Below are 10,587 nucleotides of genomic sequence, written 5' to 3'. Positions count from 1 at the left end.
CCCCCCCCCTTTTTTTAACATACATGCCACATCTGCTAAGGTGGTCCAGCTAAATTTACTCTACAATACTAGTTCAGACCTTGACAGTAGAGATTGCCAGGGTAGAATGCAGTACACATGGTTACTTTAAAAATATGTTTACTATAGTGATAAAAAAAATACTCTCCCACCCCCTGTGATTTGGAGGGCAGGAGTCAGTGTGAATTCGTTCAAGAAAGCCTGGCAATAGAAAATAACAACAACCCCCTCAGTTTTTTCTTTCCACCTTCTGTTGGCACACAAAAGAGTTCAGGCTCTATTTCCTTAGTCTAACAGTTGATTTTTTTTGCTTTAAGGGGATACTGCATCTAACCTGGGGAGTGCTGTTGATGAGCTCATGAGACATCAGCCTACTCTCAAAACGGATGCAACAACTGCAATCATCAAGGTGGGTAGTGACAAGGCTGTGACCATGTGCACGAGAGAGCAGTGAAGGGTGAATTTTTAGAAAAAGGCTTGACCTACTGGAGGTCGCTTGGATTTTTGGACTATGCCTATAAGAGCATTGTGTCTGCTTCATTTTCTCCACATCCTTGGGTTGATCCTTTGCAAAAACAGTTTTTAGTGACTTTAATGCAAGTCTCAGAAAGAAATTTGTGTTCCTTTCAGTATTTAAACTTTTTCTGATTGAGAATTGTTTTCCCTGTAATAATAGTTCCTCTGTTTAATGTAAGTAAACATCTAAATATTGCTTTCTTATATATATTTACAAGTACCCAAGGCTTATCTTCTGTTTGTACAAGCATGTTACCTTTCTAATCTTTGTTTCTTGACCTTTTTTTTCACATTTACTAGCCCTGCCATTTGCCTTTTAAGATTGCTGAAACTAGTATATGAGTTCCTGGTACTTGGTGAATTAGGACATGTGTGTAACATATGTGTAAAGGGTTTTGGCAAATGCACAACATACAGAAAATGCTTAAAAATGTTAATCATCCCAGCATTCCTTGATTACTAATAAATAATCTTATTTCCTGTGACTTTCAGTTACTTGAAGAAATCTGTAATCTTGGAAGAGACCCTAAATACATCTGTCAGAAGCCATCAATCCAGAAGGCAGATGGCACTGCTACTGCTCCTCCTCCGAGGTCTAATCATGCTGCAGAAGAAGCTTCTAGTGAGGATGAGGAGGAAGAGGAAGTTCAGGCCATGCAGAGTTTTAATTCTACCCAGCAGAATGAAACTGAGCCTAATCAGCAGTAAGTGCAAGACAGGCTCTTTAGCCTTGTGATTTGGGGCATGTCACTTCCTCTCTAAATCTCAGTTTCACTTTTCATCTCTAAAAGTGAGGAAGTTGCGTAGATTATTTTAAGGTTCTTTCCAGCCCTGAGAGTCTAGTTTTTTTCTCTTTGACCCATATGTGTTATTTATGCTTTGGTACTTAATTGTATTGGTTGCTTTTTAGCAAGCTATCTTTTTTAAAAGCTGTTCATGAGTACAGCTGCTATGGAAAACAGTTTGACATTTCCTCAAAAAGTTAAACATAGAATTACCATATGACCCAGCAATTCCATTCCTAGATATATACCCAAAAGATGTGAAAGCAGGGACTCAAACAGATACTTGTACACCAATGTTTATTGCAGCATTATTCAGAATAGCCAAAAGTTGGAAACAACCCAGTTGTCTGTCAACAGATAAATGGATAAACCAAATGTGGTATATCCATACAATGGGATATTACTCAGCCATAAAGAGAAATGAAGTTCTCATACATGGTGTGACATGGGTGAACCTTGAAAACATTATGCCGAGTGAAATAAGTCAGACCCGAAAGGACAAATATTATATGATCCCACTTATATGAAATACATAGAATAGGTAAGGGCATAGATACAAAAGTTTATTAGTGGTTACCGGGGGCTTGGGGGAGGGCCAAGTAGGACGTTAACTGCTTAAGGGGTACTGAGTTTCTGTTTAGGCTGATGAAAAATATTTGGAAATGGATAGTGGTAATGGTTGTACAACTCAGTGAATGTAATTAATGTCACTGAAACTTGTCTCCTAAGAAGTCCTTAAGAGTTGCAGGGATTATTTGTTGGTGTTTTTGTTCATTTTATTACTGTTTGTTCCTGACCAATCCAAAGGCTTTGGAATGTACTATGTGGTTATAACCAGGCACCGTAGATCTAGTTTCTGTTTATTTGAGGTTTGTTCCACATAGGAATTGACCTTGAATGACAAGGTACAAGGGAGTGGGATGCTTAAACAAACACTAATGACTGATAGCAGAAAGTCCACCAGGCTCTTTGAGCTTATTAGTATAGTTCACATGAGGGGATGAAATGTAACTATGTAGCTGTAACTTTTAAGCACTTTCATGCTGGAAGAAATAGATGTGATCCCTCTGGACATATGTTCATTCATTTAATAAATTTTCTTCAGACATTCTTTTGGTGTGTAGATATGGAGTTCTGAGGAAGGCGTTGACATTTTAGGCCTGAATATGAGAGTGGGCTTGGGCTGTTCCTAAAGGGTGGCTTGGAACTTAGTTAAGAGAAGATTAAGGTGGATGTTCTCTTTTTCTGAAAGAGAACATTCTAGAAGATGGCAAGACTTCATTTACAAAGGAGTAGTGCTTCCCTTGCCATACGCTTGATTGTCAGTGACCTTGCTGGGATAGGGTTTCTTTTTCTGGCTAAAAACGGGAAGAATTCATTAAGCAAAGTTTGTTTGGGTTGGTTTTTTTTCTTTTTTTTTTTTTTTTCAGTCAAGCTGTGTATATCCATCAGCCTGTAACTTCTCTGCCTGACTTGTAATGTCCAAATTTTAAGCTGTCATAGTAAATTGACATTCTCCTAAGTTTCCTATATTTCTTCACCCTCTGTGCCTTTCTTGGGATATCATGTATCACTGTGTTCTATCCACAATGAACCCTCATCTCCTTCTGTCTACCAAAATCCCACTGTACCACCTTAAATGTCTCATTTTTTTTAAATTGTACTTTAGATGAAGGTTTATAGAACAGATAGTTTCTCATTAAACAGTACACATAGTGTTTTATGACAATGGTTAACAACCCCACAACATGTCAACACTGTCCCTGGACTGTTGTGCCCCACCATTCAGCCAAAGATTAGACAGCCCCATAAAACAAAACGAGACTAATGGGGCAAATGGGAAGTTGATCTTTTGTGTTCTTCCAACAGGTTTTGTTAAAATTATTCATATATTCTAATGGTTTCCTCACTAATCTATAAGCTCCTCAAGGACAAGGACAATTACTCATTCAACAGTGTATCCCTATCACTTTGTATCTATAAGTTAATCAGTCAGTAAATGTTTATTTATTTAAGGATTTAATGGAATGACTCGAGCACATTAGATTAAGACTCCCCTAAATATTAAATTGTATGCTGGGAGAGCTGGGCCTAATAAGAAATGAATGAGAATGAAGATAAAGTAGAAATCTAGACCCGTAACATTAATACTTTCTACCATAGTGTTAGTCAGATGTAGCTTGTAAGGTGCAAAGGACTCAGGGAGTTGCTGTCCCATGGTACCAGTGTTCTATATGCTCCATGACACGGATGTTGGTCACTGTCTCATTTGCTTCTGCAATTTGCAGAAGCCTAGATTGGGTAACTAAGCGGATTATTAATGCTGAAAGAAAAAGCAAGAAACTCTAAACTCAAGCTCCATTTTGAAAGCTGCAATTTATTACAAGGGAAGGTTCTTTTATCTCCTTATCTCAGGCAGTTGTTATGGTGGAAGTTGGCTATGTACTTTTTGCTAATATAGGGAAGAGGCTTAGAAAGATTCAGAACATGTGCCACCCCTCTCCCCAAAAGTCTTGTCTGCATCCCTCCCACCCAATCCAGAATTTAGTGGGAGTCCCAAACAGAAATTCCTGTCTTCCATCCCCTTATCTGCTTCTAATGGCTTACACACACACACACTCACACACACAAGTAAAATTTTTTTTATTACAGTATAGTTTACACATAGTAAACTGCACATATTTTAAGTTCTTTTCAACTACCCCACCCTACATTGAGGTAGCTACCAATCTTATTTCTATAATCGTAGAATTAATTTTGCCTATCTGAGAACATCACATACATGGCATCCTCATATAAATGGAATCTTACGTATGTAGCGTATTGTATCTGATGTATGTACTTTTTTGTATTTGGCATCTTTGTTCAACATGTTTTTCATCCATGTTGTTGCATTCATTTTCATTGCTGAGTAGTAGTCTCTTGTATGAATATCCTACAGTGTTTATCCATTCTCCTGTTGATGGCCATTTGGGTTGTTACCAGTTTTTCCCAGGCTAAGACAGTGTTCTTTTTCCTTATTTTTTTTCCAAAACCAGGAGTTATATTTGAAAATGATATTTGTACTTGTTCTTGAGATACATGGTTTTGTGCTGGAGATATGAAATAAGGAAATCTAGGCAGTACACTCTACTCCAAGTACATGGGGTACTATTGCGCGTTCAGAAATGTTTATCACAAAACTAAAAACCAAACCCGTTGCCATCAAGACGATTCTGACACATAGCCACCCTCTAGGACAGAATAGAGCTGCTCCATAGGGTTTCCAAGGCTGTAAATTTTAATGGAAGCAGATCTGCCACATCTTTTCTCATTTAGAGTGGCTGGTGAATTCAAACCGCTGACCTTTTAGTTAGCAGCCAAGCACTTAACCAGGTTTCCAGTTTATCACAAGTAATTCTAAATATTTTTGGCCTTTTTTATTCTGCTTTCTAAATTGTTTGATCCCAGAAAAACTGATACTGCTGGGAATGAATCTACTTGCTAGTAAGTAACTAAGATTTTTAGTTGGTGCACCATGAGTCATTTTTTGGTTGATTCCGTTTAGTTTGCCTTTCTAACTTGCCACCCGTCTGTCCTATTTTCCACTTGAAAGAAATGGGTTATATAAGTCCATGTGGTCTTTGGAACTTGAATAGCAACTGTCTGGGTTTAAAGGGCAGTGAGTGCAGAGAAGCAGTTGTTCCCTGAATTGTGGCCCACTGGCAGACTCCTTTGCCAGAGGCAGTTGTGTCTTCTCAAGAGCTGGACGAAAGGCCTGATTCTCCCTCTCCCTCCTTACATACACCCTTCCCTACCTGCCAAACCATGAGATCTGTTGTCCTATATGCTGTACTATGACACTCGATTAGAATCCTTCTTTATTCCTGATTACTTGCTCTAGCAACATAAATACATATATAAAATTGACCAGAGCCTTTGAGTTTGGGAATATATGTATGTTTTGAGGAAAGGTGTAAGACGCAGGAAGTTCTTAATTTGACAGTTATGGTAAATTATTTTAGTCATCATGAGAATGTAGTCTTTATTGCTTGAAAGATGCTCTGGGTCAGAGTTTCATATGAGGCTAGGATTAGAATGACTTTTCTTTCTAATAAAGTATTTTTTATTATGCTTTAAGTGAAAGTTTACAATTCAAGTCAGTTTCTCATGCAAAAATTTATACACACATTGCTATGTGACCCTATTGGTGTCCCCATACTGTGACAGCACACTCCTTTTTTTAATTGTACTTTTAAGTGAAAGTTTACAATTCAAGTTAGTCTCTCATGCAAAAATTTATACATACATTGCTGTGTGACCCTCATAGCTCTCCCTATACTGTGACAGCACACTCCTCCTTTCCAACCTGGATTTCCCATGTCCATTCAGCCACCTCCACACCCTCTTTGCCTTTTCATCTCATCTCCGTACGGGAGCTGCCCATTTAGTCTCATTTATCTACTTCAGCCAAGAAGCACCCTCTTCATGAGTATCATTTTATGTCCTGTAGTCCAGTCTGATCTTTGTCTGAAGAGTTGACCTCGGGAATGGTTTTATTTCTGGGTTGACAGACAGTCCAGGGGCCGTGCTCTCTGGGGTTCCTCCACTCTCAGACCATTGAGTCTGCTCTTTTTACTAGAATTTGAGTTCTGCACCCTACTTTTCTCCTGCTCCATCAGGGACTCTGTTGTGTTCCCTGTCAGGGCGGTCATTGGTGGTAGCCAGGAACCATCTAGTTCTTCTGGTCTCGGGCTGATGCAGTCTCTGGTTCATGTGGCCCTTTCTGTCTCTTGGGCTAATACATTCCTTGTGACTTTGGTGCTCCTCATTCTCCTTTACTCCAGGTGGTTGGGACCAAATAATGCATCTTAGATGGCTGCTTGCTAGCTTTTAAGACCCCAGACGCCGTTCCCCAAAGTAGGATGCAGAACATTTTCTTAATAAACTTTGTTATGCCAGTTGACCTAGATGTCCCCTGAAAGCATGGTCCCCAGACCTCCACCCCTGGTACTCTGTCCCTCAAAGTGTTTGGTTGTATTCAGGAAACTTGGTTTAGTCCAGTTGTGCTGACTTCCCTGTAGTGCGTGCCGTCCTTCCGTTCACCTAAGATAATTCTTGTCTTCTTTCTAGTTAGTGAATATCCCTCTCCTTCCCTCCCCACTCGCATAACCATCAAGGAATGTTTTCTTCTGTGTTTAATACTTTTCTTGAGTTCTTACAATAGTGGTCTTATATAATATTTGTCCTTTTGTGACTGACTAAATTCACTCAGCATAGTGCCTTCCAGATTCCTCCATGTTATGTTTCAGGGATTCATCGTTGTTCTTTACTGTTGCATAGTATTCCATTGTGTGAACATACCATAATTTGCTTATCCATTTGTGTGTTGATGGGCACCTAGGTCATTTCCATCTTTTTGCTACTGTGAACAGTGCTGCAATGAACATGGGTGATGGCTCTTATTTCCCTAGGATATATTCCAAGGACCGGGATTGCTGGATTGTATGGTACTTCTATTTCCCACACAATCGAATGCCTTTGCATAGTCAGTAAAACACAGGTAAGCATCTTTCTGGTGTTCTCTGCTTTCAGCCAGGATCTGTCTGACATCAGCAATGATATCCCTGGTTCCACGTCCTCTTCTGAATCCAGCCTAAATTTCTGGCAGTTCCCTGTCGACATACTGCTACAGCCGCTTTTCAGTGATCTTCAGCAAAATTTTACTTGCATATGATATTGTTCGATAATTGCCACATTCGGTTAGATCACCTTCTTGGGAGTAGGCATAAATATGGATCTCTTCCAGTTGGCTAGCCAGGTAGCTGTCTTCCAAATTTCTTGGCATAGACGAGTTAGCACTTCCAGCGCTGCATCTGTTCGTTGAAACATCTCAGTTGATACCCTGTCAATTCCTGGAGCCTTGTTTTTCGCCAAAGCCTTCATTGCAGCTTGGACTTCTTCCTTCATGCCATCGGTTCCTGGTCATATGCTACCTCCTGAAATGGTTGAACGTCGACCAGTTCTTTTTGGTATTCTTCCGTCTTCTTTAGATGCTTCCTGCATCGTTTAATATTTTCCCCATAGAATCCTTCAGTATTGCAACTTGAGGCTTGAATTTTTTCTTCAGTTCTTTCTGCTTGAGGAATGCCAAGTGTGTGCTTCCGTTTTGGTTTTCTATCTCCAGGTGTTTGCACATTTCATTATAACACTTGACTTTGTCTTCTCGAGCTGCCCTTTGAAATCTTCTGTTCAGTTCTTTTACTTCATCACTTCTTCCTTTTCCTTTAGCTACTCGACATTCAAGAGCAAGTTTCAGAGTCTCGTCTGACATCCATTTTGGTCTTTTCTTTCCTTCCTGTCTTTTTAATGACCTCTTGCTTTCTTCATGTATGATGTCCTTGATGTCATTCCACAACTCGGTTCTGGTCTTCAGTCATTAGTGTTCACCTCGTCAAATCTATTCTTGAGATGATCTCTAAGTTCACATGGGATATACTAAACTTTGTACTTTGGCTCTCGTGGACTTGCTCTAATTTTCTTCAGTTTCAACTTGAACTTGCATATGAGCAATTGATGGTCTGTTCCGCAGTCAGCCCCTGGCCTTGTTCTGACTGATGATATTGAGCTTTTCCATTGTTTCTTTCCACAGATGTAGTCAGTTTGATTCCTATGTATTCCATCTAGCAAGGTCCATGTGTATAGTCACTGTTTGTGGTGAAAAAAGGTATTTGCAATGAAGAAGTCATTGGTCTTGCAAAATTCTATCACGCGATCTCCGACACCCTTTCTATCACCAAGGCCATAATTTCCAACTATCGATCCTTCTTTGTTTCCAGCTTTCACATTCCAATCGCCAGTAATTATCAATGCATCCTGATTACATGTTCGATCAATTTCAGACTGAAGAAGTCGGTAAAAGTCTTCAGTTTCTTCGTTTTTCGCCTTAGTGGTTGGTGCATAAATTTGAATAATAGTCATGTTAACTAGTCTTCCTTGGAGGCATATGGATATTATCCTATCACTGACAGCGTTGTACTTCAGGATAGATCTTGAAATGTTCTTTTTGACGATGAATGCAACGCCATTCCTCTTCAACTTGTCATTCCCAGCATAGTAGACCCTATGGTTGTCCGATTCAAAATGGCCAGTACCGGTCCATTTCAGCTCACTAATGCCTAGGATATTGACGTTCATGCGTTACATTTAATTTTTCACGATTTCCAATTTTCCTAGATTCGTACTTCATACATTCCACGTTCTGATTATTAATGGATGTTTGCAGCTGTTTCTTCTCATTTTGAGTCGTGCCGCATCAACAAATGAAGGTCCCAAAAGCTTGAGACTGCATCCACATCTTTAAGGTCAACTCTACTTTGAGAAGGCAGCCCTTTCCCAGTTGTCTTTTGGGTGCCTTCCAACCTGGAGGGCTCATCTTCCAGCACTATATCAGATAGTGTTCTGCTGCTATTCATAAGATTGTCACTGGCTAATTCTTTTCAGAAGTAGACTGCCAGGTCCTTCTTCCTAGTCTGTCTTAGTCTGGCAGCTCAGTTGAAACCTGTCTGCCGTGGGTGACCCTGCTGGTATCTGAATATCAGTGACATAGCTTCCAGCATCATGGCAACATGCAAGCCCCCACAGTACTGATAGAGAAACTGATAGACACGTAGAGGATGAATGGCTTTTGGACATTGTCAGATTCCTTTTCTGCATCAATTGATAAGATCATGTGGTTCTTGTCTTTTGTTTTATTAATGTAATGGATTACATTGATTGTTTTTCTAGTGTTGAACCATCCCTGCATACCTGGTATAAATCCCCCTTGATCATGATGAATTATTTTCTTGATACATTGCTGAATTCTATTGGTTAGAATTTTGTTGAGGATTTTTGCGTCAAAGTTCATGAGGGATATTGGTCTGTAATTTTCTTTTATTGTGGTGTCTTTACCTGGTTTTGGTATCTGATTTATGCTGGCTTTATAGAATGAGTTTGGGAGTATTGTATCCCTTTGTATGCTCTGCAATACCTTTAGTAGTAGTGGTGTTAACTCTTCTCTGAAAGTTTGGTAGAATTCTCCAGTGAAACGATCCAGGCCAAGGATTTTTTTGTTGTTGTGATATTTTTAAATTACCTTTTCAGTCTCTTCTTTTGTTATAGGTTTATTTAGTTTTTCTGCCTCTGTTTGTGTTTGTTTAGGTAGGTAGTGAGTTTCTAGGAATTTGTCCATTTTCTCTATGTTTTCAATTTTGTTAGAGTACAGTTTTTCATAGTATTCTGTTATGATTGTTTTGATTTCATTTGGGTCTGTTGTGATACCACCCATCTCATTTCAGTTGTTTTTCTATTCTCTGTTTCACTTAATTCTGCTCTAATTCTTATTATTTTCTGTTTTCTGGTGCCCAAGTGCTTCTTTTGCTGCTCTCTTTCTACTTGTTCCAGTTGTAGGGTTAATGTTTGGATTTTGGCCCTTTCTTCTGTTTGGATGTGTCCGTTATATTGCTATAAATTGACTTCTAAGCACTGCTTTTGCTGTGTCCCAAAGGTTCTGGTAGGATGTGTTTTTGTTCTTGTATGATTCTATGAATTTCTTTATTCCATCCTTAATTTCTTCTATAACCCAGTAGTTCTTGAGCAAGGTGTTTTTCAGTTTCCATGTGTTTGATTTTTTTTTTCCTTTTTCTGTTACTGATTTCTACTTTTTTGGCTTTATGCACAGAAAGGATGCTTTGTAATATTTCAACGCTTTGGATTCTGTTAAGGCTTGCTTTATGGCCTAATACGTGGTCTATTCTGGAGAAGGTTCCATGTGCTTTGGAAAAGAACGTATACTTGGCTGCTGTTTGGTGGAGTGTTCAGTATGTGTCCATGAGATGAAGTTGGTTGTTTGTAGCATTTAGATAGTCCATGTCTTTATTGAGCTTCTTTCTGAATGTTCTGTTCTTCACTGAAAGTGGTGTGTTGAAGTCTCCTACTATTATTGTGGAGCTGTCTATCTCTCTTTTCAATGCTGTTAGAGTTTGTTTTATGTATTTTGGAGCCCTGTCGTTGGGTACATACATATTTATTATACTTACGTTCTCCTGGTATATTGACCCTTTAGTCATTATGTAGTTTCCTTCCTTATCCTTTGTGGTGGATTTTACTTTAAAGTCTATTTTGTTAGAGAGTAGTATTGCCACTACTGCTCTTTTTTGATTGTTGTTTGATATATTTATTCCATCCTTTGAGTTTTAGTTTGTGTCTTTAAGTCTACGATGTGCCTCCTGTAGGCAGCATATAGACG

General features: G+C 39.1%; 1 protein-coding gene across 1 annotated transcript in view; it reads left to right on the top strand.

Moving 5' to 3' along the window:
* The window catches only part of HUWE1 (HECT, UBA and WWE domain containing E3 ubiquitin protein ligase 1), a 190,657-nt gene that overhangs the window by 100,310 nt on the left and 79,760 nt on the right, over positions 1–10,587 (top strand). Inside the window, exons 21-22 of the mRNA XM_023743061.1 lie at positions 336–427; positions 1,027–1,238. Coding sequence (XP_023598829.1) covers positions 336–427; positions 1,027–1,238 — 304 coding nt within the window. The remainder of the gene's footprint in view (positions 1–335; positions 428–1,026; positions 1,239–10,587) is intronic.

Source organism: Trichechus manatus, unplaced genomic scaffold (genome assembly GCF_000243295.1).
Source record: "Trichechus manatus latirostris isolate Lorelei unplaced genomic scaffold, TriManLat1.0 scaffold00233, whole genome shotgun sequence".
Lineage (NCBI taxonomy): Eukaryota > Metazoa > Chordata > Mammalia > Sirenia > Trichechidae > Trichechus > Trichechus manatus.
The sequence above is the reverse complement of the archived record's forward strand: the minus strand, read 5'-3'. Positions and strand labels throughout refer to the sequence as shown.